Source organism: Barbus barbus (assembly GCF_936440315.1).
Source record: "Barbus barbus genome assembly, chromosome: 15".
NCBI classification, from domain to species: Eukaryota; Metazoa; Chordata; class Actinopteri; order Cypriniformes; family Cyprinidae; genus Barbus; species Barbus barbus.
In genome coordinates this window covers 6,601,446-6,627,962 of record NC_136743.1, presented here as the reverse complement: position 1 = coordinate 6,627,962, position 26,517 = coordinate 6,601,446, and the positions used below count along the sequence as shown (strand labels likewise).

Genomic DNA, 26,517 nt, shown 5'->3' with positions numbered 1-26,517 from the left:
GACTGTTGCAATGCATGCCTTATAGTAATAGTAATAGTAATCAGTGTTTCCCTTAGTTAAGGTTTTAATAATTTTAGTAGGCTATTACATATATTCTACTGAACAATAGGAATATATTTCTGCCGCAATGTCTACAATTGAAACCCGAACTTTTATTTTGACGGGTTACCGTGAATACCTTTACATTTCTGTGTGTATATGATTTGAGAATAGTTTTACTCAAATGAAACGGTCAAATGCTCATGAAGTGACTCTCAGAGTAGTTCTGGAGATGTTGTTCATGTATTTATGTCCTCATTTAGTGAGGCGGCAGACGTTAATATCACCGCAAGCATCTGCGCCATACATTAACACAGAGACAGGCAGAAGTCATATTTAAACATATTTAAATAAATAGTCGTTTTGCGGCTTAATATTTACAAATACTAGTGGGAGTGGGCTCACTTGTGTGTGCGCGTACGCTTGTGTCTGTGTGTGTGTTTGTGTGTGTGTGTGTGTGTGCGCGCGCGAATGCCCTCCTAAGATAATGGCAGGGGAAACACTGGTAATATTACTTCATGGTAATATGTGCACAATGTGGGCACTATGGCTGTGCAATTTGGGGGAAAATCTAATTGTGATTTTTTATTGCTTTTTTTTTCTGGTAAAAATTGTGATTTTAAAAAAGTAAAAAATAAAGTTTGCTATGCTTGTTTGTAGAGTTGCACAATTTGGCCAAAAACGTTGAGTTATATATCAATAATAATAATAAGAAGAAAATATTAAGTAAAATAAGAAACATAACTATAGCAATATTGCACTGTAAAATAAATTATTTTCAAACATTAAACCATCAAACTTTTATTTTTCTTATTTCTCCAGGTTGCTCACTTAAAGTTAATCTTTAAAAACGCCACTCATTGTTAAATGTAATATTAATCTCAAATCTCAAAATGAATATAAATTTTTCGTACAGTGCATTATAATGCTGGGATTTCTAAATTTGCTTAATTTAAAATAGTTTTTTGTTTTTAGCGTTTGATTATGTAATTATTAATTATTTTGATATTGGCCATAATTATTAGCTTATTGGTATTAAACATTATTTGTATTTTTATTGGTATTAACTATAATTGATGATGCCTAAATTCACATGTATTTTTTTTTTTAAATGATTGATTTAAATGTTTTGCTTTTTATTTTTTATGTAATTATTTAGATGAAATATTTGTAATCAGGCATATTAATCGGCTTATTGTTATCAACCAGAATTTTAATGTCAGTGTATCGTTACTACTGACTGAAGCTTTCGTAAGTCTGACGTAATGCCTTCATAGTGCTTTTTAAAGAACAAGCGAGAAATTTATGAGAATTGTTTTGGTGTGGCTATAATTTTAAGGTTTTCCTGGCTGTTGCTGTCATAATTTAAAGGGATAGTTCATCCAAAAATGAAAATTCTATCATTAATTGCTCACCCTCATGTCTTTCCAAAACCATAAGACCTTCGTTCATCTTCAGAATACATTTTAAGATATTTTTGATGAAATCTGATTGCTTTCTGACCCTGCATAGACAGCAATGTAATTACTAGGGCTGGTCCGAATAATATTTTTTGAGCTTCGAAGCTTCGGTAGTAATCAACACCGAATATTCAAAGCTTCGGAGGGAGTGGGCTGAACATATTCTTCTCTCTAATAAAGGAAGGAATCTCTGTGTGTCTGTTTGCATTTTTATTATGTCGAGAACCGTTCATCCAGTCGACTTCACGTGTGGCAGGTGTGTTGCTGCGGACCCAAGGGAGTGCAGGGTCGCATTTTGGTGCAATATGGACACGCGGCACGTTCAGAATTAATAAACTTTTAATAAATTATAATAAACTGAACAGCGTGAGCCGGAAGAGGCGCGCCTCACGCGGGCAGGGCTTATATGCTCCGAGAACGGACACTGCACTAGTAGTGATAAAAAACACACAGGTCTGTTAAGAGCAATCCTTTTAATAAGGTAGCCTAAGATTCTTCTAACAAACAAATCACTCCCAAATCAGAAATTAGCAGCACAGTAATTACTGACACCATAAAGGGTAGGCTATTTAAATAAAAGAAGAACGAAAAATAAACGAACGAAGTTCAACAAACTGTAATAAATAAAGAACACGGCAGCATACTTTTAATAACAGCATCACACATTTTAATTAACGAACAGATTAAATAAAATGTCTTGTCCTCACTCAGTTTAAAGTGCTCCCACACAGCTGAGGTCTTCGTCATTTTTGTTTTCTCTTCCAGACGAACTGAATCATGACGTTCACTCATGGACGATTCATATTCAAGCACGAATGAGAACCGTTTTGTGGGGGATGCCAGGTGTTCGGAAAAAAAGAAAAAAGAATATTCGATTCTCAAAATTGAAAATCGAATGCCAACCCACCGAATGAAAATTCGAATAAGACCCAGAAAGAGAGTAACGACATCGTTAAAATAAGTCCATGTGACATCAGTGGTTCAACCATAATTTTATGAAACTATGAGAATGTTTGTAAACAAGGTGCAGTGCATCTGGGTTCTACGTCAGAACGCCTGCTCCTGCGTCAGCAACACGCATGTGTCGTGATACTCCTGTGATTGTGTGTCAAAGACTGACACGGAAGTGAAGAAAGTGTTGAATAAAGTCGTTATTTGGGTTTTCTTTGCGCACAAAAAGTATTCTTGTAGCTTCATAAAATTAAGGTTGAACCACTCTTGTCACATGGACTATTTTAACAATGTCCTTACTACCTTTCTTGGCCTTGAACGTGTAAGTTGCATTGCTCTCTATGCAGGGTCAGAAAACACTCAGATTTAATAAAAATATCTTAATTTGTGTTCCAGAGATGTACAAAAGTCTTACGGGTTTGGTACGACATGAGGGTGAGTAATTGATAATAGAATTTAAATTTTTGGGTGAACTATCCCTTTAAGGCAGTGATATCATGAATCTGCTGGTACTGAACTGGTAATGCAAACTGTGCTGTTTTTGGAGGCTGTGTGTAAGCTGCAGTGTGCACTTCAGCTAAGGCTGTTGTAGGGTGTAAAGTGTAGGGTGGATCAGGTGGAGGACTGGACACTGCCATATTAGGCACTGCTGATGTCTGCATTGCAGTACTCCCTCTCTCTCTCCTCTCTGTCTCTGCAGTAATCCTTTCAGTGTTCAATTTAGGTGCTTTTACCTCTCCGAGACCACAGCGCTCAGACACACCTTAGTCTGCTGTCTCTGTACGAGTGCACACTTATATGTGCACATGGGTGGGTGTGTCTGTTGGCATGGCGATTAGCACTGCGGCAGTGTGTCGAGGTGTGTGTGTGTGTGTGTGTGTGTGTGTGTATGTGTGTGTGACTCAGTTGGAGAGGAGGGGTCTGCACTGCTGTGAAACTGCATTGATGAAATTCACTTTAATCAGCATATTTGGGAGAAAAGTGTCGCCTGCACATACGCTCTCACTCAGCAGATGAAACACAGAAGGTGATGGTTTAAACTGTATGTATACATTGAGGGTCTGAAGTAATGAAAATGCATCTATTTTGCATTCTTTTCTAATTTAATTCAACATTGTGCATTTTAAATTATATTATAACAAGAAATTAAATTGCAAAAACTAACACTGCAGAATGTCTTAGTATTTTGTTTGTCCCTCTTTTGCATTAATAACTGCAGCATTCAAGCTGCACGAACTCTTTGTGTAAAACCTGATGATCATGATTTGAGACGAACCAAGAGCTTCTTATTCTTTATTGGAGGAACATCTGATCGTTTGTGCAAAGGATTCACATGATCAGTGTCATAAATTTAATTTGATATTTCACCTAGAAATGAGAATATGAAATATTGTTTTCTTAATTTTATATCATACTCTGTATTTTCAAAACTTTTTTTTTATTTCCAGGGTTAAATCTCAGACTTTTGGACCCCACTGTATAAATATACAGTGACCCCCTAAGAATTTGGACAGTAACAATTAAAAAAACATTAGAATTTTATAGCAACATATTAAAGCAAGTGGGAATTATTTTACAAAAAAATAAAATAAAAAATGCAGCACCATCAAACTTTTCAATCAAAACGTTTCATAAAGTTTTATTCAGTTTGAAATATGAAACAATAAATATACTGTATATTGCTTAAAATTAAGATAAAATGTCTTGGGCAGTTTCTGGTTGTCAAACTCTACTTGGAATATGTTTTATTGTTATATATATTATAACTATACAGTGGTTACTCTGCTAGGACATCTGTGTGATTTTGAGGAGAACTGACTTCAATAGATCCATACAAAAATGACCAGAGCAGTTGGTCAACAATAATTGAAGAAGTTGTTCAGAAAAGTTCATTCTAAGAAAAGCTCTAGCATCATATGTTTGCCAATGCCTCTTTGTTATTATGTAAGTGTGACTTAATGAATGACCAAAATACTTTTTGAGGCCACTGTATAAGGTATATCTAATAAACTTTTATCCAATAAGTAATTCTGTTATTCTGTTTTATCCTCTTTCCCCATGCAGTTTGATCAGAATACCTCATACGACTGTTGCAATTTGTTTAATTTCTAATTTCAGTTTATTCACCAATCGCAGCATCTTGAAATGGGTTACAAATTGAATTTGTAATGATTTTCCTCTATAAATTCTATGAAGCCTATGTGTTCTAAATAATAACTCATGGAAACTGCTGAACATGTCAGCATATGTGTTTACATATGTGACCCTGAACCACAAAACCAGTCTTAAGTCGCTGGGGTATATTTGTAGCAATAGCCAAAAATACATTGTATGGGTCAAAATTATTGATTTTTCTTTTATGCCAAAAATCATTAGGACATTAATTAAAGATCATGTTCCATGAAGATATTTTGTAAATTCTGTAAATATATCAAAACTTAATTTTTGATAAGTTATATGCATTGCTAAGAACTTCATTTGGACTACTTTAAAGGCGATTTTCTCAATATTTTGATGTTTTTGCACCCTCAGATTCCAGATTTTCAAATAGTTGTATCTCGGCCAAATATTGTCATATCCTAACAAACCATACATCAATGAAAGCTTGTTTATTCAGCTTTCAGATGTTTTGACCTCATGAATTTTGACCGTATGACTGGTTTTGTGGTCCAGGGTCACATACTGTATGTGAGCATGTGATACAGTTGTTGTGATGTTATTGTACTGTAAGTGAGGCTGTAAGTCAAGAGCAGGTGAACAGGATGAAAACTCCTTATACAGTAGTTCCTAGAAGTACTCTGGTTTTAATTTTTCTCTCATGCTCTTCACCTTCTTTGGCCGGCAGCGCTCCACCTTTCAGTCACTCTGTTAGAAGGATGGAGGACAAACACAACAGGTCTTTATGCAAAAAGAAAAAGAGAAAAGAAAAGCATGTTTGCATAGCGAAGCATGAACCCTCTGAAAACCGCACCGCATACAACAACACACTGTGTTGTAAGAGATACCTGAGCCCTCAAAAACAGTTCCAGACCTGCCGCTCTCAGCCTTTGATGATGTAAAAGCACTTCCTGTTGATGCACACTGTACTGGGCCAGTTTTCAGAGCCCATTTCTAAAATCTACATTTTTTTTTGCTTTTTTTTCCCCAAGATTATTGGAGTATGTTTTACAATAAAAAACTTGCCAATTCTTTATAATTCATTGTGAAATTAGTGAAAATGCTACACCAATTCTTTCTCAGTGAGCAATGCTTTGACTGTTTTTTTTTTTTGTGTGCAAAAAAACTGATTGTCAAGAGCATAACTGGAGAATATTGTTTTTTGAAAGTCATATATTGAAAGTATGTACTGAATGAAAGTGTACAATATGATAAATGTGAAAATCTCTTTGATAATGTACTAAAGTGTAAATTCAGTGTTTGATTCATTGAAGCCATATCTGGTGCTTCTTTATAGAAAGTTTCAGTGATTTGAAAGTCTCTGTGGTTTGATACAAACTTATCAGATAGATTCAGCCTGACAGGGCCTTACTCTGCTATCTCTAAACAGCACTGTTTGAGTTGAACTCCAGACTCTGGATGTTTGTACTTGTATCTACGCTGAACAAAATTATAAACGCAACACTTTTGTTTTTGCCCCCATTTTTCATGAGCTGAACTCAAAGATCTAAGACTTTTCTATGTACACAAAAGGCCTATTTCTCTCAAATATTGTTCACAAATCTGTCTAAATCTGTGTTAGTGAGCACTTCTCCTTTGCCGAGATAATCCATCCACCTCACAGGTGTGGCATATCAAGATGCTGATTAGACAGCATGATTATTGCACAGGTGTACCTTAGGTTGGCCACAATAAAAGGCACAACAGCCCACAAAATAAAATCGGAGGAATCTGCATGTGGATGTACTGTGCACAAACTTTTACCGACTGTGGCCAATTGAGAGTTTGCAAATGAGTATTTTTATAGCATTTGAGATCATTTTGTTGTGGAGCCCTGAGAGCAACACTTGAATCATGTAGATGCAAAATTTCAACATATACACAATCTGCATGGCCTGTCATGGTGGTGTGTATGACTGTGTAAGTAGCGTGTGGCAGCACTCAGTTGGACATGCTGAATGTTTGGGTGGAATCCAGAGAAAGATTTTTGGATGCTTACAATAAATGCTTGGTAAGCTTCTTGGACTTAAGATATCACCCAGACAGATTAAAGAGTAAAAACTGTTACTCATCTGTTAGTATTCATAAGAAGAGCTTTACTTCTGCATATTGAATTAGTTATTATTTTGTCTTATAGGCAAAATATGAGCATATACTCTATAGGCACATCTGTGTTTCTTCTGAAATTGATTTATACAGCATGTTTGGATTTGAATTTTGTCTAAATAATTCCTTCATTATTTAGGAATGCTGAAAAGCCAAGATTTACTGATCTCCGTGGATTAAACTGTTATTTGTCCATTTTAGTGGCTTAAGGATTGTTTGATTAAGTAACATGTCCTTTTAAAAAAATTAATCAGAAAGTTAAAGCTGGTTAAAGAGATTTTAGGCCAGTCAGAGCCTATGGATTTACAGGTTTAGGCATTTGCTTGATGTGGGCTCAAAGTTAAATATGCAACACTTAATAGAAATAACATAATTACACATGGGAAGGCACAATTACATGGGACTAAGCAAATGTACAAATCAACAAGTAATGGTTTACTGCTGCTATAGTAATCAAGTGTTTTACAATGGTAAATGGGGTTAAGGAGGGTACAATATGGAGTTCTGGTCAGGAATTCCTCCAGGACACCAATCCCACGGGAGCAGCCCAGAGACCAGAAGTGGTTGTTCCATGTCTGCTTTTACATTCACAGCCCTTAAGATAACTGTAGTGTATTTAAACAAGCATTAGCAATTTGTATTTATTCTCATGCTTATATTGGTATTTTGTTTCAAGACAAATTATTGCTAGAGAAAATGCTGGAAATATCTTATGAAAATATATTGCTTAATTACGAACAAATGTGTATAATCAAAGAATCTCCAGATGAAGATGTTTTTTTGAATGGGCATTTTTTGTTAAATTTTTGGTGTATTTCTTGGGACATTTAGGCTATTTAATTTAAGAGGATTTAAGAAAATCTCATTAATATAAAATTTTAAGATACAGGATTGGGCTAAACTCAACATGACTGAAAGCAATCAAAAGAAATCCTATTTTTTCCCTCTTTAGTATTAGGGCTCTTTAAGGCTCGTATGCAGCCCTACCAAAACCTATGACATGTTTGCGATTGTAATGTTGATGCAATCTGGATTCAGGTCCGAAGTCATTTTGGTCCAAAGTCATTTTAATCGAAATTGTATCTACACTGTAATAAAAAAAAAAAAGGTTGAGCCAACTTAAAATTAAGGGAACCAGCTTCAGCAGATTTTTGAGTTCTCTCAACTTATTTTTGTAGGAGATTCTCAACTTTTTGTTGTATAAACTTAAAACAACAAGTTGAGAAAACTCAAAAATCTGCTGAAGCTGGTTGCCTTAAAGTTGGCTCAACTTTTTTTTTTTTTTTTTTACAGTGTACGTTACAGTCTTTTTGACTGTCAAAACAGCCTCAATATACTTTGGTAATGGTTGTTAACAGGCTGTTACCTGCACAAATGTGTGTTATCTTTGTTCAAATATAATCTCATTTTTCAGGGCGCTGTATTTTAAAGAAAAAAAAATTCATCCAAATATGCTTTATAGATATTTAATGGAAAGGTTTTTCATGCATGAATCATGACAACATCTGTCAGGATGTTTGTTTGTTTATTTTTAATTAAAATTTTTGCCCTTGAAGTTACATGAAGTAAACATTAAACATTTGCAACTGAAGAGATATTGTATTAATCATAATACAGTAATTACAAAAAATAAAAATAAAAAAATTATATATATATATATATATATATATATATATATATATATATATATATATATATATATATATATATATAACAATCATTGCAATTGAGGAATAATCTGTGTCACTCTCCTGTACTGTAGATTCATAGGATAGCTAGTGTAATCCTTCTTTTTCTGGCATCCATTCCTCCTCACTACCATTACCATCATCCTTCCTTGACTCAGATGATATTTCTGTCGCTATCCTTTAGCCTATGGAATGCCAATCCTGCCGTAATTAGAAATAAATAATGTACAAAGAAATGTAAAAAAGCAAAAATAAATATATAAATAAATATACAAATAAAAGTAAAAAGGCAAAAATAAATAATTATTTATAATTTTATTTAATTATGTATTTTTTCCGCATTTATTTTTTCTTTTCTTTTTTAATTTATACATTTATTTATTTCCACTTTTATTTATTTTAATATTTATGTATTTATTTCCACATTTATTTATTTTCACATTTATTTATTTATACATTTCTTTGTCCGTAGGGTCCGGAGGGCGTTTTACCACAGGAATCGCAATCGAGCCAGAGTAGTCGAGGGGTAAGCTTTGAGGCCACAGTGACACCTTGTGGTGCCCAAACAAAGTACAAGAAGTGTATCCTACATGACGCTCCTGTTGATAGTGTGGGATGAATGCACACTTCCCAGCCGAAACAACCCCCCACGTGAAACTAAAATAATAACCCGTGATATTTTGGCCATATTGCCCATCTAAGTCATTCATCCCACACTATCAACTTCTTGTACTTCGTTTGGGCACCACAAGCTGTCACTGTGGCCTCAAAGCTTACCCCTCGACTACTCTGGCTTGATTGCTATTCCTGGGTAAAACATGCACTCCTCATTACCCTCAGGACAAAGAAATGTAGAAATAAATAAACATACAAATAAATAAATGTGGGAATAAATAAATGTGGAATTAAATATTTAAATAAATGCAAAAATATGAAAATAAATAAATGTGGGAAAAAATGAAAACAATACATAAATAAGGAAATAAAATTATAAATAATTATTTATTTTTGCTTTTTTTTTTTACTTTTCTTTGTACATTTCTTTATTTATTTATAATTATGGCAGGATTGGCATTCCATACTAGCCCTTTCTGTCTTGCTCCACTCATGAGCTCTATTTTCAAGGACAACAGTCACAGTAATAGTAGTGATGCATGATGTCTAATTTAGTGGACAAATGCATAATCAGAATTTCCTCCCAATCTAAAATCAATACTTGGAAAATGTAGCAATGATATGACTGCTTAGAAGTTACCTGATGTTACAAAAAAAATGTCTTACCTGCAAAAGCCGTCTGCAATCTTGGGTTGGAGAAAAGAAAATTCACATACAACAACTGGCCACTGGGTGACAGTATATAGGATGATGCACTAGTGGTTGATGTGCAACTATGGAATAAAAAACCATGCATACACAAGAAAATGGCATTTTGAACAGCCATTCAATGTAGTGACCTCTGTGAGTGGAGTAACATCTCACAGCAAAAACTGGCAAATCTGCTGCAGTCCATGAGGCTGAGATATGCTATATACTTAAAGGGATAGTTCACCCAAAAAATAAAATTTTGTCATTAATTACTCACCCTCATGTTGCTCCAAACCCGTAAGACCTTTGTTTTTCGTCAGAAAACAAATTAAGATATTTTTAATGAAATCCAATAGCTTTCTGACCCTGCATTGACTGCAATGGTACTACCAAGTTCAAGGTCCAGAAAGGTAGGCTACTAAGAACATCAACAAAATAGTCCATGTGACATCAGTGGTTCAACCATAATTTTATGAAGCTATGAGAATGCCACGATGCGTGTTCTACGGCAGCAGCACCATGCACATGCCTTGTTTACATACAGATCAAAGCTTGCGCATGCTTGGTGATACTCTCCAAAATGGAGCTAGAGTGACACGGAGGAGAAGAATTGCTGAATAAAATTATTTTACTTTTTTTGCACACAAAACGTATTCTCGTAGCTTTATAAAATTACGGTTGAACCACTGATGTCACATGAATATTTATGGGAAGTCGTGGCCTAATGGTTAGAGAGTTGGACTCGTAATCCAAAGGTTGCGGGTTCGAGTCTCAGGCCGGCAGGGATTGTAGGTGGGGGGAGTGAATGTACAGTGCTCTCTCCACCCTCAATACCACGACTGAGGTGCCCTTGAGCAAGGCACCGAACCCCCAACTGCTCCCCGGGCGCCGCAGCATAAATGGCTGCCCACTGCTCCGGGTGTGTGTTCACGGTGTGTGTGTGTTCACAGCTGTGTGTGTGCACTTTGGATGGGTTAAATGCAGAGCACGAATTCTGAGTATGGGTCACCATACTTGGCCATATGTCACTTCACTTCACTTCACTTCACATGGAATATTTTGTCGATGTTCTTGGTACCTTTCTGGGCCTTGAATGTGGTAGGACTCCTGCTGTCTATGGAAGGTCAGAAAGCTCTCGGATTTCATATCTTAATTTTTGTTCCGAAGATGAACAAAGGTCTTACAGGGTTGGAACGACATGAGGGTGAGTAATTAATTACAGAATTTTCATTTTTGTGAATCCCTTTAAAGCAGCTGGTGCCACACAAGATACTCAATGCACTGCAACTTTAGATCAGTCTCTGATCCACACAATTTCAATAGCATCCTCTAGAGGTGAGATACTGACTTACTTAGCAGACAGGAAGAGGTCATATTTCTTATAGCAGTAGTTGAAGAAATGGCAGCAGATCATCAGTTGCATGTGTGTTGCATGCACAGACAGACACAGTTTTTGACCTTCTGCTAAGATATGTAATACATGAAAAATCAGAAATACTGCTTTTCTCAGTTTACGTAAAATTGCACAATATGTCTGTAATATGTTCTTTGTGCTCCTTGTAAACTAGTTTCTTTTACAATCAGTTAATTTGTGTTGAGAATTTCTAAGAAACAGTGCTTATGTTTTTTGTGTTCTTTTTTCTCTTGTCATTTTAGAGTTCTCACCTGGCGATGATTGATACTTTAATGATGGCGTACACAGTTGAAATGGTCAGCGTGGAGAGAGTGCTAACCTGCATACAAAAATTGACTCCTTTCCTTCCTGAGGAAGACTTCCCTTATGATGCTGAAGAGGCTGTGACAACATGGATCAACAAGGTGAGATCCCTACAACTAACATTAAAATGTGTATACGTATTGTCTGAGATGTAACTTTTAGTGAATATCAGAATGTACAGCTGATTTCAGATTAGCCGGAATGTCTAACAACTTGTAATATATATCAGCTGTGTATTTTTTGACTATGTAATGCTATATTTTGCATGTTCAGAGGAGACAGACAAATGGCTTGTCGGTGGAACCTTGTTACATTATGACTAATTGGACATAACAATATTTTCTAAACTTGAATGTAACCCACAGTGCATTTTTTTTCAGTTGAGTTTTTTCCCCCTCTATACATTGAAAGTCAGTGTTGCCCAATGTTGTTTGAACCCTAACATTTTTAATAACTTTTAAAATTACTTTTTTTGTGTGTGTTCTACAGCAGAAAGTTATTTGAAAGGACTTGAGAATGAGTAAATGATGACAAATTTTTAATTGATTCATTAATTTAAATGTGATGAAATGAAGTCCAGAATTAACACAAGACGTACTGTATAACATCAGTCAAATACAAACAGGTCAAATTAGCATACAAGTTTATTTGAGATTATTTTGAATTGTAAATGGAAATGTTTGATTTCCTCAAAGGATTTGCAAAAATTCACATTTAATTCATTTAATTATGATTTGTGGTTAATTTATAAAATATTATAAATATAAAATGATAAAATGTGGTTTTCCGCTTTCTAGTTGAGCGCGGTTAAATGTTTAAAAATAGCCATCTGTCACATGGAAATTCATTGAGCTACTGTTTTAAACAAACGGACTAATTTGAGCATGTTTTGTGTATTAAATCACTGATTCTAGATTGAGCTGTACATGACTAGAAACAGACATAGTATGTTATCATACATGATCTATATGTCATCTTTGTACTGAATGTCGTAAGCAAGTGGTCCATCCATGGCAAAGCCGATGTAGAAGGACACATTCTCTGTGCTGTAGCCACTTCTCACTCCACCAAGAAATGCAGGACGCAATGGGATCTTAAGATTTCCGTACTCTGTGAAGACCTCACCTTGTTCAATTGTACCACTCACTCTGAGGAGCTTGCTATTTATTGGGGTTTCCTTAAAGATTTCTCCTGTTTGCCAGAGAATGTTGCGATTCTTAACATTACTGACACTATCAGATCTGTCAAGGGAAACTTTAGTCACCAGCCTCTGTATTCCATCAGATGTCCCCAGGAAGAAGTGTGCAATGGTTGACCTTGTACGGTACATATGGGAGAGATTCTTTCTTGCTGAGCTTCTGATTTTATCAACATATGTCTTAATGCCAGTGCTGCTGACATTTCTTCCTGGCCAGAGCAAAAGTATGGCAAGGTAGAAAGGCTCTGGGTATTGGTGCTGTGTACCAACATCTTGCAGAATTTCTTTTAAAAGCTCATTGAGCTCCTCTGTGGATTTTGCAAACTTTGATTTTGAGCAAATCAGCTGAAGGATTAAATGTGCAAGCAGATGATTTGTTTTGTCCTTTGTAGTTTTGATGGTAGAATTCTTATATATGAATGAGTATTTTTCAGCAATCTGTTCTACTGACACTGTTTTGGGCTCCAAAATATGGAGAAGGCCTGGGAATGTATCAGCCCTGTTTTTCTCTAGGAACATTCTGCACTCTTCAATCTCCATATTCAAACTCAGTGTTGGTTTCTGCTTTTTCTCTTTTTGTTTGTCCTCTGCAGAGGTGCAGAATAATGAGATGTAGTATTGATAGTGTTCTGAGATCCTCTTGCGAGTCTTTACGTCTCTCATATTGTCAGATCCCTTTTCTTTCATGTAAGTGAAGTAAATTTCAAGGAAGTCAAATGCCTCTTTCACCTGTGATTTTAAAGATGTAAGGAAAGATTCATAGTTCTGAAGAACAGCAACAAATTCATGATTGGATTTGTTTTCACAAACTGGGATATTTGCGCAGGGCAGTTTTCCTTTGAGAAAGCTCTGGATGTAATGATCTTTCATTGGATCACCATTCTTAAACAATGGCAGTTTTTTGATGATGTCAAAAACAGTCATGGTTGTGTCGATTTCACCCATGTAGCCAGATATATTATATGGGCTGAACCTCCTGTGAAGTTCCTGTTCAGTTTCAAGGGTATCATCTGTCTTTGCCAAGGTTTGGGCTTTTCTGAAAGCTTTGCTGGCTGTGTTTGCTAACTCAAGATATTCACTCAAGTCTTCAGCTGTGCATGGTTTCTTCTCTTGCTTTATACACTCCAGTTTGTGTTTTAATTCACTTTTTGCAACTTGTCCAACTGTATCTAAGGTGTAGGAATTTTCTTTGATGGCTTTCGCAATGTCTGCCCACCTTTTAGCTTCAGCAAAGTTCTTCTCTTTCAGGTACAAATGTCTTGCTAGAGCTTGAGGAATTGTGAAGTCTTTATCAAACCTTTCCGAAGCTGCAATAAAAATGTTTTGTATTTTATTCAGACCATCTTCTCCTGAGTTTATGTGTTCTATCAGTGGTGAAAACAGGGTGTCTTTCTCATCACCTTCTGTCTTGCGTTGACGAGTGATCAGCATGCTTTTCATCGATTGAACAAGAACGTCCTTCACTGCAAAGGTTTTGAAAAAGGCATCACAATGCAACATGTCAAGAACTATGTCTGCTCTGGAGCAGTTATGTGTCTTCTCTAATTGTTTTACACATTCTGTTGCAAGATGTTGGTGAACAAAGCGAATTGCTTTGAATCCCCCATATTCTTCTGCCCCGAATTCAATCAACAAACAGGAGTAGGGCTCCATTTTCTCCAGCACGGACTCTCTTCCCCAAAATGCACTTTTAATGACCAGAAAATCTTCACATAGAGATCTTGAGATGGCTGGTTCAGCAACATATGAATTTAACAAAGCCAGTATGCAGAAAAGCCGTGTTTGTTTACTCTCGGAAACTCTGAAATCTTTCAGAATGTTAGTTGCAACATTTGCAACATATTCTGGGTCGAAATTAGATTTCATGATCATAAAACTGTAGAAGTTCTCAGTTGTGAAAGACTTTATTTCTTGAAGTTCTTTAAGCTTCATTTCAAAAGCACATTTTTCTTTGTCAGATAGCTTTGCTGTAATGAATTCACTCTGATCAACACTTTTGTTGTGTCTGTCTTGTGGGGTTTTTGTACGTATACAATTTAAGATGATGACACTTGCACCTGTTTCTCCTGTGATTGTCCTCAATGAGTGCTTGAGAACTTGTGTGTTTTCTGTTTCCTCTGAGTCTTCCACTAATAGCAGGACTGGTGTTTTTAATGAATTCTCACTTTTTCCACACTTTATCAGATGAGAAACATGTTGGGCTACTTCTTCCTTTGAAATAGTGTTGTCTTTCAGCACTGCACATCTGAATTCTTTTCGCAGATTCCACATCACATGCATGGCCATGGTGGTGCCGCCACACCCTGGGTGATGAAAGAGATTCACTGTGACACAAGTGCTTTTAGTATTTCTGGTCTGAGATCTGATACTGTTCTCTAGTTTTGAGTGTTTGTCACGTTTTATGAATGGCTTCGCTGCAGGTTGCTCTGAGAAATAGAAGTTCCACCATTTCACTTTGCCTCCTCTATAGAACTCAGACTCGGTTTTAATTTTGAACTCTTCAAATTCTGCAGAGCTCTCATCGTATTCGTTTTCACATTCATTTTCACACAGGATATTAAGGGATGTCATAAGATCCTCATCTTTCTTATGGAGAATCACTGAACTTTCCTCAGCAGATGGAAGAAGTCTCTGAGCATTTTGCTTGTTCTGGCCCAGTTTCAGTATTGTCCCATTGATTTCACTGAGTTCCAGGTCATATATGCTCCGCTGACTGATGTCATCATCACACCGGGCTTTAATGAAATCCCTCCATTTTTGAAAGGACGTATCTGAAGTGCAAATACTTAATATGTTTTCTGTACCCCCAAGGTTTTTATAAAATGACATGAATGTGTCAAAAATTGGATCGACTGAGGCCTCAACAGTGGAGAGGAGGAGGAATATGACTAAGAATCGTCCTCTTGGAAGAGTGTCTTTGTTGCAAAGGAATGAAATCATGTCTTGTACCTCTCCAGCTTTGTGTTTTAACCATTCTTTTGATTGAAGTGGTCTGTCAGATTCAGTGTTGAGGTCTTCTCTGCCATTACAAAATACCCAACTTGTTTGTTTGTATAAGTTAAGGTTTTTAACTATTGTTCCTGGATCTCCATGGAACTGGCTTGGTTTGTGAAGATTTGCAATCCGAACATCTCTGTAGTTGTGGCAGGACCCATTTACTACAGACTTTGGATCAAAGTCCAATACACAGAACAGTTTCAGTGTTGTCATGAACTGAAGATGCTGGAGTTGTTCAGGGTGATTTTTGTTTGTTACTATAATATAATAATCATAATGATCCAGTCCGCTTCCTCCACATGTCAACAGATTCTTCAGCTTTTCCCCCTGGTTTGATGTTCCTTTACTCAGAGGCCTCTTTTCTGCCTCTTTTCTCCTGTCGTCCATAACATTTACTTTTGTACTTATTCGGGCTATTTCAGATTGCAAGTCTCTTGGATTACCAATTTTATAGATATCTTTAGTTGCAGCTCCCTCTCTGATGAAGAGTGATTTTCCTTTGCTTTTTTTCCATTGATTGTCCTCATCAAGAGTCTGGATATAAAACAGTTTACCATGAACTATGCTGTAGGATGGAACAACATCCACCTCTATGACATATTTTCCAGATAGTGTGCTGTCAGGGCAGAGCACTTCTACAAAGCGTGGTTGTCTGATGCATTGCTTTGCTTCATCTTTGTGTTCGTCAAAGTATGATTTAATACCCTGATTAAAATTATCAATGATGGTGTCCTTCTTGTCGACACTGACCCCAATAATCTCAGCATGAGCATACTGAGAATCTTTGGAGTCTGCTACACCAAAGTGTATTGTTCCATTTGTGCGGCTGTTCATACACCCAGCAGCAAACCGAAACACCTCTTTATTGAACTTCTTCTTCATCACATCAATGTCATCTGTTCTGCCCATAAACTTGTACTCATGAACTGGATCTGTCAGATTACCTGGTCCCGTCTCTGGTGGTAAAGTGTAGTTTTGTATATATCGATGAGAAGCAGAGTTCTGATCAAATGGATAGAGGCTACATGAGTGCTGTACGGATCTCGACCTCATCATGTGCTTTTCTTTTTCAACTACTTTATCAGTATTAATGTTTGATGTTTTACGTTCAGCTGACTCTGTTGGTTCGCTTTCTTGTGAAGATGTACAACTAGAAGTTCCTGAAAGTGGAATGTTTTTTCTTTGTGAAGGGGGCTCCCTTAAAGGATCATTTAGTTGTGGTTCTTCTTTCGGTGTGCTTTTGGAGATGTTATCTACTGAATCTTTTCCCAGTTGTATTAATTTGTCCGTGGAATTAGCACTTTTAAGTTCTGTATTTTCTTTTTTGTGTGATTTTCTCTTTGATTTTTTGTCTTTTTTTTGGGATATTTGTGTTTGATCTGTTGAAATGCTGTCTTTGTTTTCCACTGTTGTGTCCAGCCTGGCCTCTGTGTGCTGTGTGTTGCAATTTTCAGAAGAATATGATTCTTGTTGTTCCTTCTTTAATGTCTCTAACCGGGTGATAATCTTAACAGCTGGACCATGCTTAATACCAAGTTCCTTCAGATGTTTGGGCTGGTAACAGACTAGTTCTTCCCCTGATACTTCTTCCTCATATAGCTTGTCTGCATGTTTTTTATCCACCTTAATCACCTCAGTCAGCCAGTAATAAACTTGCTCCCGTGTCCACTCCTCTACACGAAGAGGAAGTTCTGTCTGTTGACTTACTGTAGCCATACTAAAACAAACAAACAAAAAATAAATAAAATATCTTTACATCTGATTTATACACAATATACAAGTGCCAAAGGCACAGAGCAATCCATAAAAATTGAGTGGCTTATTCCAAGTCTTCCGAAGAGTCATGATCACATTATATGAACATATTTAATTTAGGCTTTTATTCACATATAACCATTCATCAACATATATACACAAATCAAGCAAGTGTGGTGTTTGCCATCATGCTGTAAACTAAAATCTAAAAAGTTTCCTTTTGTGGAGATTATAGTAGCCTATGTTCAGTTGTTTATCTTACCTGTTATGGAGTATGAAAACACTCTCTAAGCACTGTCCCTCCCTGATTTTTTCTCATTATGTGTTACCAAGCATCCAGCTGACAAGACAAGTAAAGACATATTAGAGTTAAATCCACACACAAAACTTCACTGTTTCAGAGGTCCATGACACTAGACTATGGAGTAAATCACAATTGCACACACCCTGTGCTTTGTTTCCATGAATCAACATTATACCCCACCCAGGTTTCTCAACGGTTTCTTGAAAGCTGTGTTTTAACCATTTAAAAAAGCCTGTAAATTTAGATCATTATGTGATGTAAATAAAAAAAATATGTGCTAACAGTTTATTTCTTATATGCAATTAGGTGAGACTGTTGGCAAAATAAAAATCTTGAATCTTGTGAATGAATCTATGTTTATTTGTGCTTGTGTGTTCCTATGTAGGCTATATGATTATTACACATGTTCATTTTCCAATGTAGGTCAATGGACATCTTAGAGAACATTTGGCTCAAGAACAAAGAGTTCAAGATATAGGAGAACCCTGCATGGTTCAAAAGGTGAGGAGATCTTCATTACAACATTAAGACTCTGAAACAGCCATTGTTTCCTAATGTTTGCATATTGTTGAACTCTTAAACCTGTTTCACACATACATACTCCGTTTGCAGTGTGTATGCAGTTTGATCATTTTCTTTCACACGGGACGCGTTCACAGTCCGCTTCTGTTTACCACAAACACAACATTTACCCATTATTTTGATTTCAAATCCAAACGTTGTTACTGAAAATGCTTTTTCAGCATTGTGATCCTCTTTTATCACAGTACAGTAATTCAATCTTTCATAGGCATATTATGTCTAAACTCAATAAATATAAACGTGTTATTCAATGCATTTGACTTTTAGATTTGTATATTAAGTTGCTCAAGCAAGTGGCAACACATTTAAACAGCATATAGCCTACTTTTCTTACATTAGAAGTAGGCTATCACAAACATTTTAAATAAAACTTGCCAGAAACAGGCGGCTTTCATGACTTTTCTTTTGCATTTAAATCTTTATTACAAGCAATCCCACGGGCCTTAAAGAACTTTGTTTTTCTACCTCCACAAGTGTATCTGTTATGCCTTGGTTATATAAAAGTGCACTTTTCCTTGTTTTAAACCTAGCCAAAAAGCCACGTGTTGACTGTGAAACAGTAGATTTTAATTGTATCTATTTATTGCAATCGCGTGCAGTGTGAATGCACTAATCCACTGGTTCTCAACCACTTTTGGGCCAGTGCCCCCTACCCATTATCCAGGTCCCTTGCTGCCCCCATTGAATAAAATGTAGTTAAATCGTCTTCACTGAATATTAAATTTGATGATTATTTTGTTTATAACGAGGATTATTAGTATATTTACAGTACCATTCCAATGTCTGGGGTCATTATGATTTTAAGAAATTAAATCCTTTAATTCAGAGATCCATTAAATTGATCAAAAAAGACAATTAAGTGCTTTTTTTAAGTTAAGTATTTGACAATAAGTGTAATCACATTTATTTTTGAGAGTTTTTGTACATGTTGGTGATTTTCAGTGCTTTGACGATGTTTCTGTCACTCTGTCTGGCACTGACCCTGTTGTCCCAGAGGTTAAAGGAACACTCCACTTTTTTTTGGAAATAGCCTCATTTTCCATGTCCCCAAGAGTTAAACAGTTGAGTTTTACTGTTTTCGAATCCATTCAGCCGATCTCCGGGTCTGGCGGTAGCCATGGCTGCAGCAGGCGCAATGATATTACGCAGCGCCTGAAAATCCCCAGCTAGGTAACTAGTTATGATATAGCTGGGGACTACTTTCAGTCGCTGCAGCCATGGTACGGCAGCAAAGTTCCTTGATTATTACGCCGGAATGAGAGCCATATCCTAGCCATATCGGCCTAGATAATCGCAACTTTTCATTTTCCGTCAGTCTTAGTACATGATGTAACTACAGAAGAGTCAAGTTTTAAATAGGAAAAATATCGAAACTCTTTGGTCATTTTTGAGCGAGATGCTAATGGTCTAATCCGATTCAATGATCTATGCTAAGCTACGCTAAAAGTGCTACTGCCAGACCCGGCGATCGGCTGAATGGATTCGAAAATGGTAAAACTCGACTGTTTAACTCTTGGGGACTTGGAAAATGAGCCTATTTCCAAAAAAAGTGGAGTGTTCCTTTAAAAATTCCTGTTTAGAATATATACTGTACATAGGGGGAATTTATACAGTAAAGATTTCAGTTTTATTTGTTCTTCCTTTCCTGAAACTCTTGAACCCCCTTTTTACTGCTGTGATTTTAACAAAGTTTTGGGTGGATGTTTTCAATTACATCGAAATTAGGGTTGGGCAAGTTAACGCGTTATTATTGTGGGGTGGACTTCTATGGACTTTATTATTGTACCATGGACTTCCTCTTCCTCTCTGCCGAGTATTGTATTGCGTTTATCACTCCCCTAGTGTTAGCTGCCTTACCGAGCCTTCTGTGTGTATGTCTAGCTCTGAGTCTGGTTCTGCGTATAATACTCTCCTAGTGTTAGCTGCCTTACCGAGCCTTCTGTGTGTATGTCTAGCTCTGAGTCTGGTTCTGCGTATAATACTCTCCTAGTGTTAGCTGCCTTACCGAGCCATTCTGTGTTTTCTAAGTCTAAGTTTAGTTTGTTTTGTTTATAGTCTCGTTTCCTGTTTCCCATCCTTGTATCGTGGATTTACCCTTTGCCTTGCTCTTTGGACTCTATTTGCACCTCTCTTGGACTACTGCTCGTATATCTGGATTATCTCTCTGCCTTGCCCTGTTGGATATTGTTCGCCGATCGTCGACTCTCACTAGCCCTAGGATTGCTCTGTGTCTTACCCGTACCATACCTGTTTGCCGTTGTTTGACCCTGCCTGTTTTTTGACTATGTTTATTAATAAAAGCTTGCACATGGATCCGCACGTCTCGTCTCACGTCTTGTTCGCCCCGTGACACATTATTTTTCACATAATTTACATTATTAAAATACCTTTCTCCCCAGCCTGGCACAAATGGCTCGATAAGTTCCGGGTTTGATGAAGGCCCGCCTTCCGAAAAATGAAATGTGTTGTGATTGGTTAGCTGTCCCAGTGTCTTGTGATTGGCGAACAGCTTAGACGTTGTTTCAGCAAGTTCCTCAATATTGCCATATCAATCCAGACTCCGAGAATATTGAACAAGAGGATTTCGCAGAACCTTTGCATGCACGGATATTGCAAGACATATTAAAGTGGTAACGTTATTGTTGTTGGTTTTTTTGGGCTAAATCACGTTTTAGATAGGATGTCAACAACAGCTTAAAAATAACTGCATTTACTATGCACAGATAAGTGCAACGGTAATATGTATTATGTTTATTGTTCTTTAATTCTAACATTATAACATGAATTACAGTGAAACTGTTATACAGTTGAATTTATTTATACCATAGTCCCACAGACTTACACTATTTGTGATGGCATATATATGCAAAGTAGTTCTCTGGCAGCAAGATTTTTGTTTTAAATAATTTCAAAGAATTCACATTTCTATTTTTAAAAGCGCTCGTCCACGGTGTAATACAGCGTAATACAACACAGGTATAAAATTAATTGTAAATTGACTATTAGGGCTTATACATAATTTCTGTGACGGAGTTCAAGATAAATCCTTCAATCTTACTATTGGAGCTGCCCGTATCAAATGATTACTAAACAGCAAGCAAACTATGCAAAAGCGGCAGTCCTTCCAGTGCACTGAGTATCTGAATTCACTCCCTCGTTTTCATTCACTCTTTCAAGTGAACTGTATGAGTGGACTAATGTAGGGAATAGTGAATGAGGGTATAGGGGGCGATTTTGGATACAGCCTAAGACTAAGAAACTATGAAAGGCTCCGTAAAGTAGCAATAATCGTAAATCAGCAATGACAGTGATAAGTGCTAGACAAAATTCAGCGATCTGTGCAAGGAAGTCCATGGTTTATAGGGTGTGTGATTGTGTAATAGTTCTCAGGTTTGAGTGTGTGACTGGAATCAGCTGTGTGTGTCATCAGTGCAATGGATGATGGGAACTGTAGTCCGGGGTGAAGTGCAACAGTAATGTTGCAGTAATGCAAGAGTCCATGTGGTGAGCGGGTGACCGCTGGTGGCGAGCAAATGGAAGTCCATGGACCTGATTCATGACAGTTATAGTTATGAGTCCATTAAATTTCAAATCTTTCAAAAGCTTTTTTTTGTTTTGTTTTTTAATATCATTGTGGTGTGCTGATATATAAAATTTTTAAATGACAGCAAGATCTGTTTTAAATAATTTCAAACAATTCACATTTCTATTTTCCATTTCATATTTACATTTCAGTCCTACTGTTCATTAAAAAAATTGAAACACCTTACCAGTCATTCTTGAGACATGGGACAAAACATGTCCAGCAATTTTAACTGCTATTAGGTTTAAAAATAAAAAATATTTTCAATTGTAAATGTTATGGGGATTATTAATAAAATGTATTTAACACAATTATCCCCTTCAATTTGATTTAATCATTATTATGTGAAATCTATGACACTTATTGTCTTCTCACTACATCTAAAACAGTGTGTCCACAGAGAAGGGTTCAATCATTCATATGCTACAAAATGGATAAAAATGATTTTTAATGATGAAAAAGACCTTGTCTTATGAAAAGTAACACTTAATAAAGTCTCATATCAAAGCAAGGTTGTTTTTCAGTGATACATGCATGTTTCATAAGGTTTCAAAGTTGTGTCCCCACTTTTTGTCAACACCGTCAAACATTTATTAAAATGTAATAAAATCAGGGAATATCAGGGGCAGCTGTCACTCTAAAGAATCCCCTCGCCACAATCCTTCTCCGTAGAGTACATCACTGTCAGACAGGCTCTGCTAAGTTTTATAGTTTTAGAATATTTTAAATCCTAATGTTAATATTTCCTGGTCACAACCATGATATGTCAACACCATCTTCCAATTTCTGAGGAAATTATTTGAAATATTTAGATATTTTTATTCTCCTGAAGCAGGTTCCATTGGCATCTAGCATCAACAGAAAAAACTAAATGGCTACTTGTTTTGTGAAAGAAATGCCAAATGTGTCAACACCGTCAGATTTTGTGTTCCAATAATATATCAAAATACTTAAATGTGACTCTTAAAAGCTTTATAAACAATAACAAACTCACTGTTTGTTGTGTTTGTTTTAATACAGTAATTGATTGATCCAATGTATTTGATAGTTAAAATGACAACAAATTCAGGTTTTCATCACCACCGTGAGATGTGTCAACTCCGTCAGATCCGTCACCTCCGTCAGATGACTATTTTGACAATATTTCATTATGATATTTTATATTTGCTGTGGAATTGTTGGTCACGTGAAAGTGTAATCTATCTGCTAACATGAGAATGTGTTTTGAAATGTTAAAAACATCTTGAATGCTGTTAAAGATAAAGTTGAAATTATATTACACAGTCCAAGGTAAAAAGCACATTTTGTTAAAAAAGAGAAAGTTAGGAGGTTGCATCAAAGCATAGCTCAGTAGCTTAGTACATATAAGATACATAAATGTAGTTTCATTTGTCTGTGTACAAAGTTTCATTTTTTCAGTTTTGCACCCTGTTTTGTCCCACTTCTCAAGAATGACTGCTTACACGATTACACTGTAAAAAATGGAACGAGCTATTTACTTTTTAAGATTATGGTAACAATATTACACTTAATATTTTTGAGTAGTTTTTACGACTTGATTTTTTTAATGGAATCTATCTGAATAAATCATGTAAAATCTCCTAAATTAATCTATGACACAATGAATTTAATATAATTAGTGAAATGTGCTCATTTATTTTAAGTTGATTCTCAAAATTCTGTGATTTGGAGTGAGGCCTGTTTTTATTTGATTTTGAGTTATTTTGTACATTTAAAAGACTGTATACAGTCAAACAGCTCAAGTAGGAAAATACTTGAGAAATACTGGAAAGTACTCCACTGGCACTAGCAAAGCTACTGCTCATTGAACAAGGCTTAATGCCTTATAGGAGTAGTATCCATAACCATAAGCTCTACTCTTCTGCACAATGGTAACTATTGCACTGTGCAATGGAAACTTCAACGTAACAGAAACTCTTTCAAATGTCAAACATAACTGAACATTAAACATCAATAGATGTTTCCCTTCACTCAATACGTATTAGATTGTGTTTTAATAAAGTTTACACCTACCCTAAACCTGCCCCTTAAAATAATGCAAAACAGTAATTATTATTTTTCTTCAGTGTGACAAAAAATTTGCAATATTGGTGTGAGGCATGCCCAGTAGCCACAGCTGTATCCCATCTAGCCTTAACCAAGTAACACTACTATACCGGATGCAAGCAGCACGACACAGCGCACCAAAGCACATATAACCTATTATTATAATCGCTGATTCTATCACTGAACACGCGTAAACAGTAAACGTATGCCGCGTTGTATTTCTGATTAAAGTGGGCTTGACACACTCCACGCTCTTGCGCTACCACACTAACTGGACAAATAGATATGGAAAAAATACACACCGCCTACGCATTGCAAATGGAGTATGTGTGAAACAGGTGTTACAAGTTGATGTTAAATAAGTGATAAATTGTCATAAAAAATACATGTGATCTACTGAGTCTTCATTTATTTTACAAGACATTTGATCTATGAAAATCAAGCCTTTTCCAAACATTTCCTTATTGTTTCTATGTATATCATGGCTACAGCATGGGCTCATACAAACTATACTTTCATTCCTTTGAAGTTAGACATATCTTCATTGTACTGCTGAATCATAAATTGCCCTGCAGATGTTTGGGACAATCTACCAAAGTCAGCCCACAAATAAAGCTTTAATAAAGACATTTAAAAATAAATTAAATTATATTTATGGAAATTATAATTGAAAGAAATTACAGAATATAAATAGGAAGTTGTTTTGGAAACAGCTACAGGCTAAGCAATTTGTACTGTATGCCATTCTATATCATGAGAAATCAAGTAAATATTCAGCAGTACTCACACTACAAGTCTTCTGCTCTTCGTGTGATGCTGCGTGCTGTTTTTCAGCTTGTTCTTACTAACAGTCACAGTGAATGTACTGTGTTGAGGAATATTTCCATATCAACATCATGTCCGCAGGCCAGTTTTATTGTGTACTTGCCTCTGTACTTTGCCCAACCTAAACCACAGCAAACTTGAACACACCCAAAATAAAAAAAACCATCAGGAAGTCAAGATTTTGTAACCTAGAGATGAAATTTGAGAGACACGAGATGTTAAGTTTGCTTATACAGATCTCACATTCAAACAAACTGTAGCAGATCATGTTAATTTACATCAGACTTATCACTATATGCTTAAGTCATTTTGTTCTCTACAATTGTGTGTGTGTAATCCACAGGGGCGGTACAGGAGAGAGGACTCTAAAGCACGTCCGGCTCTTTTTCTCCCCCTGGTGGACAATCTCCTGAAGGACAACACGGACGGCTGCGCACTGGCTGCACTGCTGCACTTCTACTGTCCTGATGCTGTGCCACTGGAAGGTACTGCAAGAAACACTGAGAAATATGGTTTTATTGTAGACTTTCACTCTAATTTAAAGGTACAATTTACCCCAAACTTAAATTTTTATCATTATTTATCCACCCCTATCTTAAACATATGACTTTCTGCCGTGGGTCTCTAAATAAGATATTTTTAAGAATATTCGTGCTGTTTTTTGTTACATACAATAAAAGCATGCAGTGACCAGGGTTTGTCAGTTTTCAAAAAGAACAAAAATGTAGTCCACATGATTCATTCTCTGAATTCCAGGCCTTCTGAATCTATACAATAAATAGCTTTGTATGAGGAACAGACAATAAGTTTGTGGCGTTAAATGTTATTTAGCATTTTCTGTTTTCTATCTATTTAATAGATTTTTTTCACGTCGATAATTTTTTATTAAATTGCACAATTTGATTCAATTTACTGAGGGGAGAAGTAAATTACGGAGAATGGCAGAATTGGGAAACGCCAAAAATTTGTCTCACCCGCATGATCACTAAGGCTTGCTGTGTAATAAGCCCTATTCGGACAGGACAGGTTAGTTGATTTTCTCATCTTGTACTAAATCTAATAAAGTGTAATTCTGTAGTTTTAGACAAGACTTAAACATTGTCTGGGAAAGTGACTTATAAAACTGCAATATACTTTAGTCTGAAAAAGTGTATTACTTTATACTGTCTTACTTTTGTTTAATTGAGAGGTATAGTTGAGATACTGTAGCACAACCCTCCAACAGAGGCATATACAGATAAACCCTCAACAAAATACTCTGCCCCTAATCTGGCCGCATAGATAACAGGCATACACACACAAACAGCAACTAGAAAACTAAATTATCCATTAAACTCTCTCTGAAGTTCCTCATGCCACAAACATAACATTTAGATACTAGAGTCATATGAAGGACACAAAGTCTCTGCCTCATTTTAAATTTGACTTAGTGATATAATAGCAGGGTTTGAAAGGCAATTATTTGGGCTACTAAAGCCACTTGATGACACTACAAATATCTTTGTCACTTTCGATCAATTTAGTGCATCCTTGTGATATAAAAGTCATAATTTCTCCATAAGAATAAGGGTATATGTGAGTGGAGGAAGAAAAGAGCGAAAGGAACAGACAGAGCGAGGAGGAGTGCGTGAATGGAAGTTTGAGTGAGAACAGAGGAGCAGTTATTCAAACATAAACACATCTCCACCCGTGACTCTGAGGATTCTGCTCGTTACATCACACATTCTGGTCCCGCCCTCACAGAATTCCATTGGCTTCTACTTGAGTTCTGTCTCCGCCCCCT

At 36.2% G+C, this 26,517-nt stretch overlaps 2 protein-coding genes across 3 annotated transcripts in view; one reads left to right on the top strand and one right to left on the bottom strand.

The window, feature by feature from the left end:
* LOC306881210 (calmodulin-regulated spectrin-associated protein 2-like) overlaps positions 1 to 26,517 on the top strand; it is a 48,533-nt gene that overhangs the window by 8,248 nt on the left and 13,768 nt on the right. For both annotated transcript variants that reach the window (XM_079435186.1, XM_079435187.1), the window contains exons 3-5: positions 11,363 to 11,524; positions 18,101 to 18,178; positions 25,078 to 25,219. In XM_079435186.1, coding sequence (XP_079291312.1) covers positions 11,363 to 11,524; positions 18,101 to 18,178; positions 25,078 to 25,219 — 382 coding nt within the window. The remainder of the gene's footprint in view (positions 1 to 11,362; positions 11,525 to 18,100; positions 18,179 to 25,077; positions 25,220 to 26,517) is intronic.
* On the bottom strand, positions 12,050 to 25,137 carry LOC306881209 (sterile alpha motif domain-containing protein 9-like). Its single transcript, XM_079435185.1, has 3 exons — positions 24,697 to 25,137; positions 17,636 to 17,713; positions 12,050 to 17,335 (listed from the first exon to the last, which is right to left on the bottom strand). The coding sequence occupies exon 3, from the start codon at positions 17,332 to 17,334 to the stop codon at positions 12,388 to 12,390; it is 4,947 nt and encodes a 1,648-aa protein (XP_079291311.1). The 5' UTR covers position 17,335; positions 17,636 to 17,713; positions 24,697 to 25,137; the 3' UTR covers positions 12,050 to 12,387.